The sequence below is a fragment of the Tachysurus fulvidraco genome, chromosome 22, assembly GCF_022655615.1.
Source record: "Tachysurus fulvidraco isolate hzauxx_2018 chromosome 22, HZAU_PFXX_2.0, whole genome shotgun sequence".
In the NCBI taxonomy this organism is placed as follows: Eukaryota; Metazoa; Chordata; class Actinopteri; order Siluriformes; family Bagridae; genus Tachysurus; species Tachysurus fulvidraco.
The window spans coordinates 18,589,227-18,609,344 of NC_062539.1; the positions used below are offsets into that span (position 1 = coordinate 18,589,227).

Sequence of the window (20,118 nt, forward strand, 5' to 3'; positions counted from 1 at the left end):
GTTACACTACACTACAGTTACACTACACTACAGTTACACTACATGTACACTAGTTACACTGCAGTTACACTACATGTACACTAGTTACACTACATGTACACTACACCCTACGCCATTTGGAACGTAGCGTTACGTCGAGCGGATAGTTATGCGCACGCGTTTGCGTGATGACGTTTAATCGCCCCGAGTTCCCATAATGCATTGAGGAGACGTTTGGATCCCAGCACTAGAGCAGATCACCGCTATGAAGGCAGCAGAAACGCCGTGTGGTGACTCGTGTTTATTCGCTGTAATGCTGTGAGTTGTTGAGCGATCAGCCATAAGGAACATGCGGATAGGACACGTGTCGGAGCCCCAGACAGAGCTGTAGTTCCTGCAGTATAAACACTTCCCCCGGCGGCAATGACACCGGCCTCCGCAACCCCGCAGCTGATGAGAGACAAGCTGCTGGAGGCCATCGACAGCCACAGCAATGTGAGTAGCTCTGTAGCTAACTAGCAGCTGGTTATAACCGGTTATAACTTCATGTTTATTCAGTAACCAACATTTAGTTTCCCTTTAACTGTCCGCTTCAGTTACCGACGCGTTTATTGTGCTGTAAAGCTGCTGTTAGCCGCTAACTGTTAGCACAAGTTTAGCTTTAAAGTTAGCCACAAGAAGCACTTTTATTAACACGGTCACTTTTGTGTTGAATAACGACTTAATAACGTTGTTGTGTTTTTACATTAACATTAATATTGTTCATGAACATAAAGTTTGACAGTAATTAGCATTAGCTAAAGCTCAGCTAAGTCACACGGTGCTACAGCAAGGTTGCAGGTCAGCAGTTAGCTGCTAATGTACAGTAACATATCGTCTAGTTATAAAGCCAAACATTCAGTTTAATGTTATAAACACTAATAAAGTTAATAATAAACAGTCCTATGTGTGTAAAGAAGGACATTAATGCCAGCTGGTCGTGCTGTTTTCCTCCACATGGAGATAACGAGTTAAAGCTAAGTGATTCTGAGCAGCTCGTTTTTAAACATTATTTAAACAAATACTTTTTTCCTGACTTTAACTGTCGAACATTTCTAACACCTGTCAGGTTGTTTATGGCAATAATTAACAGCAATATTATGTACTGTGATGTTTTGACACCCAGCTGTTCTGTAATGTAGCACAATACTGAAGTGATTAAAGAAAAACACCTGTAGTTATTCACCCTAACCTTGTGTGTGTGTGTGTGTGTGTGTGTGTGTGTGTGTGTGTGTGTGTTCATAGATAGATAGATAGATAGATAGTTTCTGTTTATAGTTGTATACATTGAGTTAAACTAAATCTACCTACAGATTTTTCACAACAGCAGCCTACATCTGGATTTGTTATTTTTACTCCTCAGTCAAGAGGCTTCACTTTGTCAGGCTGATTGCTGCTTTACTGCTGTTTCATGTTCCCAGTTAATCTTAACCCTTATACATGTACATTTTTGATCTAATTCATCTTCAGCTTTATTCTGGAGCAAAACCTCCAAATGACAGACAAGCGGTGGGAATACACCCTGGATGGGTTAGAGCAATACACACTCTCGCACACGCACACTCTCTCTCACACACACACACTCTCACACACACACACTCTCACACACGCACTCACACAATCACACTCACACCTAGGGATTATTTATTATAATTTATCTATTTGGGCTGTGGAAGGAAAATGGAGAACATGTGAAACTCTAACAATTGTATCTTGGGATCAGACAGGAGCCCTGAAACTATGACATGGCAATGCTATCTGCTGTTCTACTACTACTAATAGAAATAATACTAATTATTATAACACTTGTTTTGTGAAAACTATGTATATACCTTGCACGACATTGCTGTATGTAGTTTCACAATGCTGATCAGGAATGAGTGTAAACCTAAATGTTTGTCACACATCAGGGCAGAAGGCCCAACTCAAGTCCTGTTCACACTCAGTGTCTCATCAGAACCTCATTCTGCTTCATTGTAAAATTCAGTCTTCACCAGCTATGTAAGTGTTAGTGGTGTGTAAAGAATAATAATCCAGCTGTAAAATCCATACAAATGCAAACTCACATTTTCTATATGCTGTGCACTTTAAATCTAAACCTTCAAAGTTGTCATGATCATCCAACCTGTATATGCACAATATTCATCTTTACACCAACATGGTAAACGAAATAAACACCAGTTATTCACTGTCTCTGTGCCCCGCTGTCTCTGTGCCCCGCTGTCTCTGTGCCCCGCTGTCTCTATTCTACTGTATGTATCACCATATAGCACTGTCCTAGATCAAGCGCAAGTGAGACTTATCACAGTTCCTGTGTAGTGTAGGGTTGCTGAATTGTGTAGACTTTTTGGATGCCTTCATGTGTGTCTTTTGTTAACAACACAGATTAACCAGACCTACACTGGGTCACTCCATATTTGTAAATTTAAACTTTTCTTCACTTTGTCACATCTCTAACATGCCCATGTGTCACTGTCGAACGTGTCACCAGGTCTCACTAATAAATGGTCTCTGGTTACATTTGAGGCTGTGAGTCGCTTTATAGGTGAACGTAATGTAACTCATTTAAAGTTCCTTTTTCTGCGGTTAGTTGATGAAGGCTGGCAGCTAGTCAGAGTTTCACGTCATCTTAAAGGGATACTAGTGGGGTTGAGGTCGAGGCTCTGTACATGCTGTGACATGGTTCATGGAGCTCACATTGTGGATTGTCTTGTTTTTGGTGTCAGTGAAGGGAAATTGTAATTCTACAGCATGGATTCCAAAGGCATTCAGTACAGTTGTGTGCTTTAAACTTTATGTGAACGGTATAGATGTCTGAAACACTTGGCCATACAGTGTACTGTTAAACTACCTAGCTTGCTCTTCTAAATAGGACCGTAGTAGCTCAGTGGTTAAAATGTTTGGAGTCCTGATCAAACTGATCCATGCTTTAACAATGCTGGGCCTGTGATGAAGGCCCTTAACTTTCAACCACTTAGTTGCATGAATAAGAGAAATGTAAGTTGCTCTGGATTAGATGTATGTCAAATGCCATGAATGTTAAAGTAATAGACTAACTAACTCAGCTGAGTGTAATTAATTTATTAACAGCCTGTAAAGTAAATTTAGTTAAACTGCATGTTTGAAGTTTGTCCTTAATTGCTAAAGTTACAGTATGTGAAATACAACCTCTGTGAACAGGTTAGATTTTAAAAGGATCTGCTAGTAAAGATCAGAGAATGAATGTATATTTCCTGCCAGTATTTTTACTGTTCATGATCAGGATAATCAAATAACTGCTCCAGGCCCCAGTATTCAAATCCTGAGCTCACTGTTTGGTTCTGCCTTACTTACTTGTTCATGAAGTCTGTGGCATTGTACATGAATAGCAATAATCAAATACAGAGAACAGTCATGATGTACAGGTCAGGTGTGTGTGTGTATGTGTGTGTGTGTGTGTGTGTGTGTGTGTGTGTGAGAGAGAGAGAGAGAGAGAGAGAGAGAGAGAGAGAGAGAGAGAGAGAGAACCCATGTTCTCACATTTTAGTTTCAGAACATCTTTTAAAGGCACAACACTGCAGCTGACTGCAACTTAATTCTTGTGTACTAGGGGGCAGTTTGTGGTGATTTTAATTTTTAATTAAGCTCAACTGACAAATGATGGAAGTGTAGTGAAAGACTTGGATTTAGTAGCTGTTAATTTTGCTTCTTGCTTACAGTCTGTGTGGACTTTGACCTGAAAATTCACAAGCCTCATTCTTGGGAACCAATCACAAACAAGAGACTGGGACTGTGCTGTCGTTGGGTTAAATAAAAAGGGGGTGGGGGTGGGGTGGGGTGGTGGTCCTGTTTATTCAATAGCACTTACACACATTTGCCTTGCCCTTTTTTACTGTTGCTTGCCGCACAATAATAAATCAGCCACTAGGTTCCAAATGTTGTCTACTCTGTAAATTTTTAACAGGAATTTGTGATAATAAATTCAAAAATTCCATTCAAAAATGATATTCATTATTTACACACACACTGCTGATATTAGGGTGATAAATCGATTTTATCAATTAACTCGAATGTGTAGTTTACATCGATCTGTTTGAATGAAAATCGGTGCCCCCACCCCCACGTTTGCCATGGAGATACACAAACAACATGGCAGGACCATGTGATCTTGTCTTGGAGGTTTGGATGTTGTTGTGGGGTCTTTGGTGACATCTCGGATGAGTCGTTGCTGCTCTCGGGGCAATTTTGGTCGGTCGGTGACTCCTGTGAAGGTTCACCACTGTTCCATGTTTCCCCCATGTGTGTATAACCGCTCTCACTGAGGTTCACTGGAGTCCTAAAGCTTTAGAAATGGCTTTATAACCTTTTCCAGACTGATAGATCTCACTTACTCTTTTCTCATTTGTTCCTGATTGTCTTTGGATCTCAGCATGATGTGTAGCTTCTGAGGATCTTTTGGTCTCCTTCACTTCAGTCAGGTGTTATTTAAGTGATGTATTGATAGTGAACAGGTTTGGCAGTAATCAGGCCTGGGTGTGGCTACAGACATTAAACTCAGGTGTGATAAACCACAGGAGGGCAAACACTTTTTCACACAGGGCCGTGTAGGTTTGGATTTGTTTTCCCTTAATATTAAAAACCTTCATGTAAAAACTGCATGTTGTGTTTAATTGTGTCATCTTTGCCTAATTTACATTTGTTTGATCTGAAACATTAAAGTGTGACAAACGTGCAAAAAATGAAAGCATTAGGACGGGGGCCAATACTTTTTCACACCACTGTATGTATATATATATAAAATCACATCACTTACCGTATTGTTTGGTGTAAATGTGTGCTCGGTCACTAAATTTGTTACTAGGCAACCATTTTTTTAATTAAAGTTACACAAGCGGTCTGAAAGAAATTGCAGTCAGTGACACTGCTAATAAATTTTACATTGTCACAAAGAATGTACATTGTTTATAAGGTGTGGTTATTAATGTTGTCATTAACAGAGAGTTTAAACTCAGGACTAGTTTCACATCTAAACTAATTTGGTTTATGTCCAATTCTATGTGGTTATTTTTATGTGATCAATTCAATCAATTCATGACATTACTTGTGTGACAAAAGCACATTACAGATTTAAGTGGGAATAAAATCAAAGTTAACCTCAATTTGTAATCTTGGGGAGATCTTATGTTCTAGAAAGAAATAAAGGTGCTAAAAGTAGAAAAATCAATCTATAAAGAAATCAAATTAAATGGCATTTTTTGTAGAATAGAAATCTCAAGAAAAAAGAGGTATTGTTGTTTTTACCAATTTAGTTTGATGCCAAATCAGCCGTGCAGCAGGAACTTATATGGGGTTTTATAGCCAAGGGCAGCTTAAGAGCTAGAGCAGTGTCAGTGTGACTAGCCTAATAAATATCCTTATTAAATCTACACTGTTTTTTCAACACCACCTTCAGGTTCTGCCATCTCTGATGATGGTCCATATTTTTGGAGATCTGTAGTGACTGTGCTTTGCTTTAACGTGTTAGTTAAGAGCTGTTCGATCAGGAGCAACACCACCTGATTATGGTTAGTGTTGGCCTGGTGCTCCAGCTTGGTCCTGATTCACCAGGTGTTTATATGGGTTTAGATCTAATGTCATTTCTGTTAAACAGGTCAAATGTATTATTGGATGTTCACAAGCCACTAGGATGTACCATAGCAGTTATATCAGTAAATAAGCTTTTTTCTTTGTTTATTAGCTCTAAATAAGCAGAGTTTGTGTAACAGTAACATTTATATATTGCATAATACAGCAATGGGGGACAGTGCATATTTTTTACTGTGACTCTGTCCAAATATTGCAGGTAGTGCCTCAATTTTGATCATGTAATGTTTTTACATAAATTGCATAAATGGGGTAAAATTGTCACAGGTATAACCTCAGGATTATCAGATGACAGACTGTGTTTTGCATAATAGTTTATTACATAGAGCATGTAGTAATAGTAGGATCTCACTGAATCTTTTAGGAAATTGCCATCATCTGTCTGTCTATCCCAGCATTTTAATAAACAATTGACGCTGCTCTGTTCTCCCTACAGATATCGAACATGGTTGCAGTCCTTGATGTTATCACCAATTTGGAGAAATATCCAATCACTAAAGAAGCACTTGAGGTTGGTATATTCCTCACTGGCCTTTGTGAGAACTGTTGGTGAAGCATTTAGTTATGTGACTGAAGTGCAAACCATATGATGAGATGTTTTTCAAAGTCTTAATAATAAAAGGGACGCATGGCATTATCGTCAGCTATTCATGCACCAGGGACTGACAGTGAAGATGAAATGGTATTTACGCTCACGGTCATGACGAATCTTTGTCATTCACTTGTGTTTTTGTTGTTCTTGAGCAAGGGATCAGATAAAATGATCTAATAGGTGTAAATGCCTTGTGTGCTTGCTACATTGCCTGTTGATTGCTGAGTCCATGTTTGAATATTGCCATTTATTTCTAATCACTTTTACTCAATATGTTGAATGTCATTGTCACATTTGTTTAACTATAAAAGTCACCTGAAAGCAGCTGTGCATACATGAATAACCTTAACTGTAAACTGTTGCATATTGCTGTGTGTGTGTGTGTGTGTGTGTGTGTGTGTGTGTGTGTGGCTATACAGATGTGTGTCTTGCTAACCTTTATCTGAGACCTGGGCTGTACATTGTGTAAAGTTTTTTATCACACATTCCTCTACAGTTTATGGTTTCAGGCTTTTTAACAGAACCTTCATTTGTTACAGTTTGGGTTTTGTTAGTAAAATGTCAGAAAGCCTGTTTTTTTGTTTGTTACTAATATTAATCTGTACGTTATTTCATCTGATCAGACCCAGAAATGTCGCTTTTGTTATATTTGTAATCGTGGCTAACGTTGTAACGACAGTCGTCTTTATACTCTTGCTAAAAGCCATGAAACACTACTGGTCAGTTGTATTAATTTAATATATATTTTTCAATGCAGGAAACTCGCTTGGGAAAGATTATTAATGATGTCAGGAAGCAGACAAAAGATGAAGACCTTGCTAAACGTGCCAAGAAACTCCTTCGAAGCTGGCAGAAACTGATTGAGCCCAGCCAAAATGATGCTTCTTCTCGAGGAGTACCAGGAACCCCAGGCTCAGCCAATGGCAGTTCTCATCCGTGCCGAACAGACACGCCTCCTGCTGTTCCCCCACCTAGCATAAAGTCTCCAGAACTTAAGAACAGAAATGATGTTCACAACACTTACTCAGCTACAGCGGAAAAGTCTAGAAACCGAAAACACAGGGGGGACCAAAGGGATGGTCCTCATCCGCCCTCTAAAATGCACAAAACATTATCTTATGGACACACACTTTCCTCCACTCCTCCATCAAATGGATTTAGTGGCAACCCGGAGACTTTTCTAGAAAGACAGGACAATGCACCTTCTGATAGAAATTGCTCAGAGCATCTCGACAATGACAAACAAAACAAAATCCCTGTAAATGCTGTTAAGCCTCATCCAAGTTCTCCAGGGCTTACCAGACTGCCCAGCACTTCATCCTTACTCAAAACATCAGTGTTACAGCAGCAGTCAAAAGCAGAAGGAGATGGAGGTGACAAACACCTAATCAGTAGTCCACAATTCTCATTAAGTCCACATACTGTAGCTCGTGAGTCGGTGGCTAAAAGGTCTTCAACTTATGCATCAAAAGGGACTCTGTTGAGCCCATCTCATAATTCTGCCCAAGTGCCCTCTCTTTTGCCTTTAACCTCCCCAAATAAAATGTCTCATGCTGACGGCCGTCTAACTGTAGACCTGGAGGACTCTGTTCCCTTCAACAGACCTGTTGAGAGAACCTCTGAATCCCTGCTTAACAGTACAGCAAAGGAGCCTTCAGAACTGTCCAGGCACAATTTGTCGCCCGAGCTCCCGAAGACTGGGACAGAAAGTGCAACCTTGAACAAAAAAAGAAAGAAGTACAGGTCTAGAGACTACATGGTAAATCTTCAAGGCCAGTCCTCAGAGGACAGGACAAAGCCTGTGCGCTTAAAAGAGCGCAGACTGACCTTTGACCCGGTCACAGGACAAATCAAACCTCTCACTCCAAAGGAATCTCACCAGGAGGAGGAAAGCCAGAGACCACCCGTTTTAGAGCCTGTGAGGATTGAGACCCCCCAACAGAAGCCACCTACAACTGCTCAAAACCCTTTCCAGCAAACCAACTGGAAAGAGCTGTCCAGGAACGAGATCATTCAGTCCTACCTTAGTCTTCAGAGCAACGTTTTGACTTCCTCTGGAGCTCAAACTCACGGCGCACACTTTTTCATGACCGAGTATTTGAAACAAGAGGAAAACGCTGTAAGAGAATTAAGGAAGACTCACGTTTTAGTCCCGAGCGGTTCGACCGATGAACTACCGGGCGCGAGTCGAGAGGTGACGCGCGAGGACCTTCATAGAATAGACAAAGAGCACTGGCCAGGAGTTAATGGCTGTTATGACACCAAGGGAACATGGTATGATTGGACAGATTGTATATCTTTGGATTGTCATGGTGATGAGACCAAATTAAATATTCTGCCATATGTCTGCCTAGACTGAAAAAAAAAACAGCTTTGATGGCGTTTGGTTTTCATTTCCCCCCACTGTGAGTTTAAAACAAGTCTCAGACCTTCTTTATATTCAGTACTGAAGTTTTCTGATACATGGAGTGAAATGGGGGCTCTTTGGTTTTCTTAAATAAAAAGCTAATTAAAATAGATGTCCTGTTTGTAATGTGCTGCTACCAACAAATATTTGCAAACTAGATTTGTAAGTGTGGCTCAGTGAGAGAACCTGGGCCAGTTATTGCACAGCGTGTATAGGAGTCCGAGCACTAAACAGTGCAGGTTGGAAAGCAGGTCAGAAACTTGTTCAGCAGTTACAAAAAAAAAAAAAAAAAAAGCTTTGTGACTTAAAGAATAAATTATACTTTTTTTTTTTATCATGTATGCATCTATTTATTTGACTTAATCATTTTTCCTACCAGGAGGTTTATCTGCCAAGATGTGTGAATATCTAAGGCTTTTCATCCCTTTTTTTCCCTTATCCCCTTTTTATTTGCGATGGACATGCGGTTTGTACATGGTGTCTGTCTCGTGCTATAGAACGCAGACACTAACATTCCTTATGTTACATTTGTTCAGTTGATTCTGTGCATGTGAAGAAAAGCAGATCTATTTTTAGATGGACATCTTGATTGGAGTTTAATGGAAGTAAAATAAATATATTTGCTTAGATCATTATACAGATCAAAGAAATATCGGTTTATTGCACTTCATGCCACAGTTGAGTTGCAGCAGAGCTTCTGTGTCTCTTATTTAAAAAAATGTTCAAATGCTGGAAATGAACTTGTTACCATTCCGTCAGAAGATGTTTAAACGCCTTATTGGACACAACAACAAGAGCCTTTGGGAATTTATAGCTTTTTTTTTTAAATACTGTTTTCAGCCCTGTTCTCTCTCACACACACACACTCTCTCTCTCTCTCACACACACACTCTCTCTCTCTCACACACACTCTCGCTCACACACTCACACACACACACACACACACACTCTCTCTCTCTCACACACACTCTCGCTCACACACTCACACACACACAAACACAGACAGTAAATGTGCATTATCTGCATGTCTGTACATAGTTCTTTGTCCATGTAAAATGTTTGTTTAGTGAGAGGTGATTCTTTGTTTAAGATCTTTCACATGCATCAATCTGTCAGTAAATTTAAGATGTAAATGCTGAGCGCAGTATAATTACATGGTGTCCCCAATTTTCTTTATATTAAATCTGGTTTGTTTCGTTTTCATAATGTTTTGTTAAGGCAGTGAAAGTCATTTTGCTGCTGACTTGCAAACACTGTGTGCTCTGCTACTTTCGTACCAATGTGCCTTTAATGTGTAAAAGGATAAGGAAAAAAAAAGAAATTGGAATGGCTTCAGCTAGCTTAACTTGAAAAGTACAACATATTTCTTAATACCATGTCCGATATTGCAGGGATACACATTGTTTTTGAAGCAATGAGCTCAGCCCTTGTTTAGGGTATCATGAATCTGCAATAAAACCAGATGGCAAACTATTCTGATCAGTTGGTTGATCAATAATTTTTGTTCAGTGTTCAACATGACTCGTTTGTTCAAAATAAATGATTTAATTGAACCTTTTCCATTTGGGTAGTTTCTGTTAGTAACCACTAAATCTGTTGCTTTCAGTTCTGTTGCAGAATGACGTCTTTGTTTTGTAGAGGTGTAACGCGTCTCTGCGATGGAGGAAATGTGTCCTTACTAAAGCTTTTTTTTTTTAATAGATGTCAGTTTTTTGCTGCCAGATCTGACTCTCAATCAGATGTCAAAAAAACCCATCAGTATTTGATCTTTTTGATGCTGTTCCATGGTTTCAAGCTAGTACTGTGTTGATGTTTTTACTGAATGTACTTCACTGTGGTTTTAGGGACTTTTATATGATTCTACAGATTTAAAGTTCAATGTAACACAAATTTCTGTTCAAGTCTTCAAATTGGTCGGAATTTCTGAAACTGTTGAGAGCCTGCATGAAGATGGCAGGAGGGTGAGGGGTGCGTGGGGTCATGTGTGGGTCATATGTTTTTACTGATTTCTGATCTAAGGTATTCACATCATCTAAAGAGAATTTTTTGCAGATATTTTATGCTCAGCTACTTATGCATTGATCACAGTTGTTTATAGCTGCAGTCAAATCCATCCAAATTTATAATAGAACACTTGCACCTACTCGGGCCTTTGCTGATAACATTAGACTCCCTTGATCTACTGTATACCATTTAAAATCTTTCCCTGTGATCCGTCCCTGTTGTTCCCCACTGGTTCTGAATGTTGACACAAATTTCCCCCTGTCTATGATGATGCTCTTTACCCTTTAATACCACACTAAGAGATTTATGAGCACCTGCAAAGTTTGGTGGGTGTTTTTTGGGGTTATGAAAGCTTAACACAATAAATGTGCCATATACATAGGAAACTATGATTTTATAGACCCTTTGTAAGGGAATAGTATCTCATAAAATGGGATGTTGCAGGCAGATAAATAACATGCTACAACCTACATATGAAAAATCTTGTTAATCCGGGGGACTTTCCTGCAAAAAATGTTTCCCTTGGTCATGGAGGACTTCAATGCCACAAATATTTGCCTTGGCCACAAGTTTAGAGCCTCATTTCTGCTGCCCTAATTACTAACTGATTCATTCTGACTTTACACAGTGTGTCCATAGGTGAGGACAGGGACATGGATTGACCTGTAAGCACAAAGCGATTAGGAACTGATCCATTCGTTAATCTCGCACACCGTTTCCCCCTCATTCATTAATAATGATCCCACACGGGATCGGTCGAGGCTCAGCTTAACAACGACTGCCACCAGCACTGTTAACCTACAGGGTGCTACTGTTGGTCGAGGGAGGAGGGGAGGGCGAAGGGTTCAAAGGCAGAGAGAGAAGAGGAAACGCAGGAGTACAGGTCTGAGAGTAGGGACTCTTAATTTGGGTACAATGGCATGGAAAGATTGAGAGGTGGTGGACATGATTGAGAGAAGGAAGGTAGATATACTGTTTTTGCAGGAGACCTGGTGGAAGGGGAGCAAGGTATATAGTACTGGAGGGGGATACAAACTGTTTTATTATGTTGTGGATAGGAAGAGAAATGGGATAACAGGAATCACTGTGGACAATGAAGCTTGTGCTCTGTAGTGAGAGTAGAGTGCAGGTTGGAGGAACACCTTGAAAGGTGGAGGTCTGCTTTGGAAAGAAAAGGAATGAAAGTCAGTTGTAGTAAGATAATACATGTGTATGAACAATGCACAACAGTGAGGTTACAGGGGGCTGAGGTCAAGAATGTGCAGGAGTTTTTGGGGTCGACCATCCAGTGTGACGTTGAGTGTGGAAAAGAGGTGAAGTGGTGAGTACAGGCAGGTTGGAGAGGGTGGAGAAAAGCGTCAGGAGTGTTGTGTGAGAATGTCCGTAAGAATCAATGGAAATGTGTAGAAGACAGTAGTGAGAGCAGCTCTGCTGTGTGGGGTAGAGACTGTAACAGTGAGGAAAAGACATGCGGCAGAGATGAGGATGTTGAGGTTCTCTTTAGGAGTGACGAGGATGGACAGGATTAGGAATGAGCACATCAGAGGGACAGCTCAGGTCGGCTGTTTTGGGGACGAGGACAGAGAGGATAGATTGAGATGGCTTGGACATAGGAGGAGGGAGATGGTTATATTGGTAGAAGGATGTTGGAGATGGAGCTGCAGGTCAGAGGTCAAGAGGAAGGACAAAGAGGAGATATATGGATGTGTTAAATGAGGACATGAAGGTAACTTTTGCGAGAGTAGAGCTGATGAGGATAGTGTTAGGTGGAAACATGGCGACCTCTGACGGGAACAGCAGAAAGATGATAATTTATATATAATGATCCCAAGGTACTACCCACATGTACAGGATAGGCTGCTCCCCTCAATTACAGGGAGAGAACTATGGCCTCAGATGTGGAAGTGCTGATTGTCACCTTAGGTTAAATAATTAGGATTTTACATTGTAACCTTCCTGCCCGTGCTGTAGCCCTTTCCAACCTTGACCACATCATCTTGCTTCCATGAATTCAATCCTAACCTATGATGGAGTTTAAACTATTTTGACTTGAAACCAATAAAGCAGATCTAACACTAACTATTCAAATACAGATTAGATAAATCCATATACCCTGTAATCCCATGACAAATGAAATGGCACGGCACGTGATCGTACACGTTCCCTAAATCTGCAGAGCACCTATAGTCTAGATACTACTATGATCCCATGCATAGCTATATTAAAAGGAAAGGGTTTGTCCACTGTCTAAGGTTCAACTGTCAGGCAGCGTCTCCTCATCAGAATCCTGGAAGAAATATTTCCTGGAATGCTGAAGTGTGTGAGGCCTTCTATATTTGGAACAAACTTTTAGGTCTCCTGTTTTAAACATGGTCCACTATCCTAGTTTACCAGTCCACAAGTACTGATGGACATGGACTGATAGTCAGGGCTTTGTGGAGGCCACTTCAGTTCCACCACTATATACTCTTCCACCACCATAGACTTTCAAGACCTCGTATTTTGCACAGAGATACAGCCAAGCAGCATGCTGCACACTGAAGCATACAATTATCTAAAATGCATTAACATTATCCTTTACTGGAACTGCAGAGCTTTCACCAAAGTCTAAATAATAGCCCCACACCACCATGCCTTTGTTCCAGGTTGGAAGTATTCACCTGGCATTCACCAAATCTAAATTTGTCCATGAGAGAAATGGAGAAGTGTGATTCATCACTCCAGAGAACACACTTCCACTGCTCCAGAGTCCAGTGATGGCATGCTCTACATCTCAGATGTATGGCATTGCACATAGTGATCTTGTGTGTGGGGTGCCTAACGGATAAGGTGTTTGGCTACTAATTGGAAGGTTGAGAGTTTGATCCCATGTCCAGCAAGCTGACACTGTTGGGCCCCTGAGCAAGGCCCTTAATGCTCAGTTATATACAAAAAAATTGATAATGTAAGTTGCTCTGGATAAAGGCATCTGCTAAATGCTGTAAATGTAATTCTTAAGCTTGTGTACAGCTGCTCAACCTTGAAACTGCATTTCATAAAGCTCAGTTCTTTTCCTGGTGTCATCTCTAGTGAGCAATGAGTCACTGTAGTGAGTCATTCAAAAGAGGACAGTGAGGATGTGCTGTGTGAGTCTGCAGGTCTTCTGCCTCATGGCAGAGCTCCCATTTCACAATAATAGCACTTATGGTTGACCAGGGCAGGTGCAGCAGGGCAGAAACTTCTCAAAATGACTTGTGGTAAAGGGGAAACCAGTGACAATGTCCAGTTTAAAGTTACTGGACTCTTAAGTCCAACACATTCTACTGCCAGGATTATGTTAATTTTATGCACCATTTAGCATGGAGTCTGGCTGAAACACCTAAACTTCTTATTCAGAGGGACGTCCACAGGCTCTCGCCCATATACTGTGTTTCAGCATATAATTGTTAAAAGCACCCCTAAGGTTTGTTTTTCACTGGAATAAAAAAACTGCAATTGCTTTTCGATCTGAATCGATTTCCAACCATTTGAGGTTTAATCTGCAGGAGATTTTGTGTTAATAAATATATAAGAAATATATATAACAAAACACGGATAAACTGAAATGAGCTGAATTCCTCAGCAGAGGGCGCCAAAGCTCAGCATCAGCGGTACAACAGGAACCGGAAATAAGGAGCAAAGGAAGAAGACATAGCGCAATAGGGACGTCAGGTTTGGGTTCGATTGTTTTTCCTCAGATAATTTTCTTTAATCTCAAATTTCTGTAGCGGAAAAAAATCAACCTGCAGAAATGTTTAACCGAATGACGAGTCTGTGGATGGGCGACGTGAGTGTTTGTTTCCTCTACACGTTTGTTACATGCTAATACATTAGCCACTTGATGCTAATACATTAGCCACTTTATGCTAATCAGCTGCCTTTAAGTTTATTATATAAAAGTAGTTTAAGAGCTTTTAAAACTAACTTTACTATATTTTATAAGCATCGTTGTCTCACTGGCTGATAATTCTGTTAAATGTGAAAGTTAAACACAAACTATTATTTATATTGTGCACTTATTTCACATTAAACACAGCTGTGACTCAGTGATAGTTTACTTCCGGGTCACTTTCTTTGTATTTAAGCTTTAAACACGTTTTCTGTGATTTAATGTCAAACTTTTGGTTTTGTTAGAAATAAAAATCGAAATTTTTTAAACCACAAAAATACATAATGAGCTGTTGATATTTAATATTATTATTACTATTATTATTATTATTATTATTATTATTATTATTATTAATCTTTTGGGGACTTATTAATGTGACAGTATTTAAATCTATAGCCTGAGAACTTTAGAATAAAAGTTTAAATGTTTTTACTTTTGTCGTGTTTAAAAGCAAAACGTCTGAGATTTAAACATTAAGTTTGTGATTTTAATCTTAACTTAAATCTAAAGTTTCTCTCTATAAAATACTCTTTTTTTTCATACATTGTATAAATGCTTCAGACTTAATACATTATATACATTATTATTATTACATTGATATAAACTATTTGTCTTTTATACAAAACTTTATGTACTGAAAGTTGTAGCAAATCTCACAAAAACGTCCCAAAACACATCGAAACCTTTATTTTTATATTTTTACAGAGAGCAGTTTTGAAATAAAATGAATTCCTTATGCGAGTTAAAATACAAGTGTTTCTGAGCTCTGCTTAATGAGTGTAATGTGTCGTACAGTTAGACCCATACATGGATGAAAATTTCATCAAGCAAGCTTTCAGCACGATGGGGGAGACGGCCTACGGGGTCAAAATTATAACCCATCGCGTAACGGGGTAAGAGCGTTTTATTAATCTTGTTAAATCTGCGTCAGCCTTTTTTACTGTTTCTATTAAATGCTGCATTTTTTTTATTTGTGGTTTCCCACAGAGGTTCTGCAGGATATTGTTTTGTGGAATTGGCAGATGAAGCCAGTGTTGATCGCTGTGTCCAGAGGCTCAATGGCAAACTTGTTCCAGGATCAAATCCTGTAAGTGACTCTTACGCTGAACTACGACATCCCAAATACAAACACAATGTCTGTCATGCCTTGAATGCACCATCTGCACTCTTGATTTTCTCAGCAGCTTCACAAGGAAATGGCTGTAATACTTGTGCTATAGATTTAGGGAGGGGGGAGGACACCACACGACATCACAGGTTCAGACACAGATCTTATAACCAAACTTTTAACTGGTGGTGTTTCCAAATGCAGTTCCATGTCTGATTAGTGCTCACGTCACAGAGCTTAATTTCTTCCCAAATCAAGGTGGTTGAGGCTGTTTATATAATGACTTTGTTTGAAGCTTCTGAATAAACTGGTCAGTATTAGGAACGAGAGGATAAAGCCTGAGTCATGGAGGTATGTAATCGTACGTCTGTTAACTTTCTCTACTGTCCACAGGAAAAGTATTATTTTCTGTATTTATATATTGTATTATTATCTCATATTTATTATTATTGTTTACTTATAGCCCAGAAAGTTCAAGCTGAACTATGCAACATATGGGAAAAGGCCTGAGCCTGGGTGAGTCAGTACTTATTTGTGCCTGATGTTTTAGTTCAGTTCCCTTCTGCATTACAAAGCTGCCTCAAATTCAACCAAATAATTGGTTATTAATGATAGATGAAAACTCTGATCTTCCTAAATCTTCTGCTGCTTTCTTTCTTTGTCCTCAGGCCTGAGTTTTCTGTCTTTGTTGGAGACCTGACACCAGAAGTTGACGATTATCAGCTATATCAGTTCTTTCTGAAAAAATACCCTTCATGCAAAGGAGGCAAAGTTGTCACTGATCCCTACGGAAATTCAAAGTATGAATACGTTTCCTGTCCATTTCTGACGGCCTCACACCTTTTTTTCCAATTAATATGCAGTGAAGAGAATCTTGTTGCCAGGACTGTTGTGATTTTATGAGCCAGTTGTTTTTGCGTAATCTATCGTGCTTTTCCAAAAAAGGGGCCACACTATATAATGGATGTGCTTTGCCTTTGTTACATCTGCTAAAACTATCGTTTTTCCCATATAGGGTAAGCAAGAGCAGCTCACAAATGAAGTGATGCTACTTCATGTTAAAAGTAAAAGAAAAGTTCTACCGTCAAATTAATTTCAAATTGTTTTACCATTCTTTGAAAACTTTGAAATATGTAAAAAATTGCTGCATGGTTCAAAGTCTAGACCGTTTCCCACATGGAATACTTACACTTTAGTCTTGTTCTCAATGACAGGGGCTACGGCTTTGTAAAGTTTGGTGATGAGAGCGAGCAGAAGAAAGCGCTGGAGGAGTTTCAGAATGCTACGGGTCTGGGGGGCAAAGCCATCAGAATCAGCATCGCAGTTAACAAAAGGTAAATGTTTTTAAAAGGTGGGACCTGCAGATGTTGGTATGGACCGCTGTGATCATTTATAACAACTTTACTTGATGCGTCAGTGCCCCTTTTCCACCGAGGCAGTTTGGGTTAGTACCCTCAGTAATGCCCCTTTTCCACCGAGGCGGTTTGGGTTAGTACCCTCAGTAATGCCCCTTTTCCACCGAGGCGGTTTGGGTTAGTACCCTCAGTAATGCCCCTTTTCCACCGAGGCGGTTTGGGTTAGTACCCTCAGTAATGCCCCTTTTCCACCGAGGCGGTTTGGGTTAGTACCCTCAGTAATGCCCCTTTTCCACCAAGGCGGTTTGGGTTAGTACCCTCAGTAATGCCCCTTTTCCACCAAGGTGGTTTGAGTGCAGGTTCGGAGCCTAATTTAGAACCAGTTCTTTCTGTTAGATTCATTATTCTTTCATTAGATAATGTACCTTAAGTAGGTGCTGTGGGTGTGGGCTGTGGGCGGGGCTAATGTTAGTGCATTAGATAACGTACCTTAAGTACACTAATGTTTAATACACTTTTACTTTACCACAATATGATCAGTTATCAGCACACATGATAGCAGGTAGCTACATGCTAAGGCTAACCTTTTTAATGATAAAATAATGTTAAGTACTTTCTCGATTACAACCTCCATTTATTCGTCGGATTCGCCGCGTTTGGGTGTTAATGTAGGTTCACAAAGCCATGAGCATTAACAGTAAAGCGACATCCACCGTTGTTGTTGTTGTGTTTGTCGCTGCTGCGCTAACGTTGCTGTGTAACGTGACACGTATACAGTGACGTCACACTCGGCTCTGTGATGATCTTTAACCGAAAGGCAAACCGGTTCTTAGAAGGTTCGCCAGTGGAACCAACATAGAACCGGCACCAGCACTCGCTCTGAACCAGCACCCGGTTCTTTCTGGTGGAAAAGGGGCACATGTTAAAACATACAGGTAGATGTGAATCTGTAGTGGCTCAGTTTTGCTGCTGAAGAATCAGTGCAATATGTAAAGGGTTTCCATGCACATGTAAAGGTTAAACTGGCCTGTCTGTGCTAGCATGAGTAGTAGAACATTTCTGTGTTTGCCGGTAGCTAGGACCCTGAACACTACTAACCCCCTTAGTAAAAACTTTTTTTCTTTTCAGCACCAAATCAAACAGCTACCACAACCAGACCCAGAACTATAACAGCAATTACCAGCAGCAGTACTATCAGCAGCCCTACAACAACTACTACCAACACTGGGGTTACGATCAGTACAACAGCTACAACTACGGCTATAATCCTTATGCGATGCCGCCTCCTGTTCCTCATGGGATGATGGGACCCCCTCCGCCAGTGGGAATACCCCCCGTACCCCCTGACATGCAGACCACCACAGAGGTATGCAGCAATTTTAGCATGTGTTTTATGAAGCCATTATACTTAACTATAGTGACCTGTAAGTGCAGTTCAGTTTTACCCCCACAACCACCCGGACCTGGATACCGTCGCTGTTCACTTACATTTATAACTGAATGACTAATTTAACATAGTATTTTATTTAAATACCTTTCAAAAGTTCATCTCTGTTTCTTCTTCTTGTCTTGTACATGTAAAATCTCATGTGCCCCTAGGTGCTATCATACAGCCTGTGACTAGCAGTCGGAGTGACGGGTAATTTGTCCTCCAAAACAGGCAATAGATTCCTATTAGACTGAAATCGTCGTCTCTCGTCAAGGATTTCTGAACCGCGGTGTTCAACTCCGGCTTCAGCACTTTGCCAAATTAGTCTCAGACGGCCTGCCGGACCGCTTTCAGGCTCTGTAGTCGGTGACGGTTCTGTGGTCCTAAGCACTAACACAAAGGGTTTCAGTGATAAAGTATAAAGACCATATCGAGAATATTAGAGCAGGTTCTGTGTACGAGTTTGACTAATTTGATTAATTAACTGCACCAAGTATGTTAGGCACAAACCTCTTTAGGATTAAGAAGGATTTACACGTAATAATCACCACTGCTGTTCTGGCATGTATCTGGTCAGATCAGGTTCTCCTCTATCCCATGAAGAGCTCCAGCCGCTACATCTGCACATTTTATGATTGCTGTAATGCTGGTGAGAAACACAGTGGTGTTCAAATACCATCCGCTCTGCTGCACAGAACCGACGAAATAATTAAACCTTTAAAGCTAAACTTCACAAAAGTTCCACAATCCTCATCATACTATGTCGTATGTATTATCGTACTGCTTTATTTATTTATTTATGTATATATATATATATTTTTTTTAGCAATCTCAAGATGCCACTGAAGAGGCTGAGGAAGAGAACGAAGGTAAATAAATCATCACTCTTTCTTTTTCCTGCTGGTCCGAGAAAGTGTAGCTCATTTATTCTACTAGTGAGCTTCTGCATTCAGTGTACAGCTCTACTGACCTTTAGCTGTGGGTTTCTGAGCCACAATGAAGGACAATAAAAATGATAAATATTTCAAATAAAACTCTTAAGTGCCTCTTTTACTGTAGATAGGATACAATAGGTTTTTATTGACTTATTACTGTAACCTTTAACCTTGTGAAAGTTTATTTTAACACCATTTCTGGAATATAAATCAGTCACATGAAGGACTCCACTTGTTAAATATTTGTGTTATTTGACCTTTTGGTGTTTTCCCCCAGAACCAAACCCCCCGGTGGATGTGGAGTCACTGAACAAGCAGTTCATGGAGCGCAGTGAGGAGTTGTACGAGTCACTCATGAATTGTTACTGGCAGCCTTTAGATTGCATCACATCTGAAATATCTTAGGAGTTTCTCCTGATCGTCTCCTTTCTGTAAATGTCGAACCCTTTCTACCCAACTCTAACTTTTCAAAAGAAATTTACACACTTGGTCTGTTTCATGTGCAAGTTGTTTTTAATTTCTGTCTGATTTCTGCATCATTTAAATAAAGATTGTCTTTTTACTACACAACTGAGTCCAGTGTTCATCGGGCTGAAAGATTTAATAACCGTTTTTTTTAAATGTAATAATTTTTGTAAAAGAACCTGCAGTCCAGTGTGTAGAACATTTCAGTCACCATGAAATCAGAATTAAACTTGGTTTAATGTGATTGTTAGCCTTGAGGTTAACTATAAACTAATG

The 20,118-nt window shown here is 39.9% G+C and overlaps 2 protein-coding genes across 2 annotated transcripts; both read left to right on the forward strand.

Annotated features, from left to right (window-relative positions):
* Positions 1-183: 183 nt before the first annotated feature.
* On the forward strand, positions 184-10,192 carry crsp7 (cofactor required for Sp1 transcriptional activation, subunit 7). The gene is made up of 3 exons (XM_027163530.2): positions 184-474; positions 6,077-6,151; positions 6,990-10,192. The coding sequence occupies exons 1-3, from the start codon at positions 403-405 to the stop codon at positions 8,589-8,591; spliced, it is 1,749 nt and encodes a 582-aa protein (XP_027019331.1). The 5' UTR covers positions 184-402; the 3' UTR covers positions 8,592-10,192.
* A 4,087-nt stretch (positions 10,193-14,279) lies between these two features.
* Positions 14,280-19,944, forward strand: trnau1apb (tRNA selenocysteine 1 associated protein 1b). The gene is made up of 9 exons (XM_027163524.1): positions 14,280-14,448; positions 15,346-15,443; positions 15,538-15,637; positions 16,122-16,174; positions 16,327-16,458; positions 16,873-16,992; positions 18,142-18,379; positions 19,269-19,311; positions 19,655-19,944. The coding sequence occupies exons 1-9, from the start codon at positions 14,413-14,415 to the stop codon at positions 19,780-19,782; spliced, it is 948 nt and encodes a 315-aa protein (XP_027019325.1). The 5' UTR covers positions 14,280-14,412; the 3' UTR covers positions 19,783-19,944.
* The last annotated feature ends 174 nt before the right edge of the window (positions 19,945-20,118 follow it).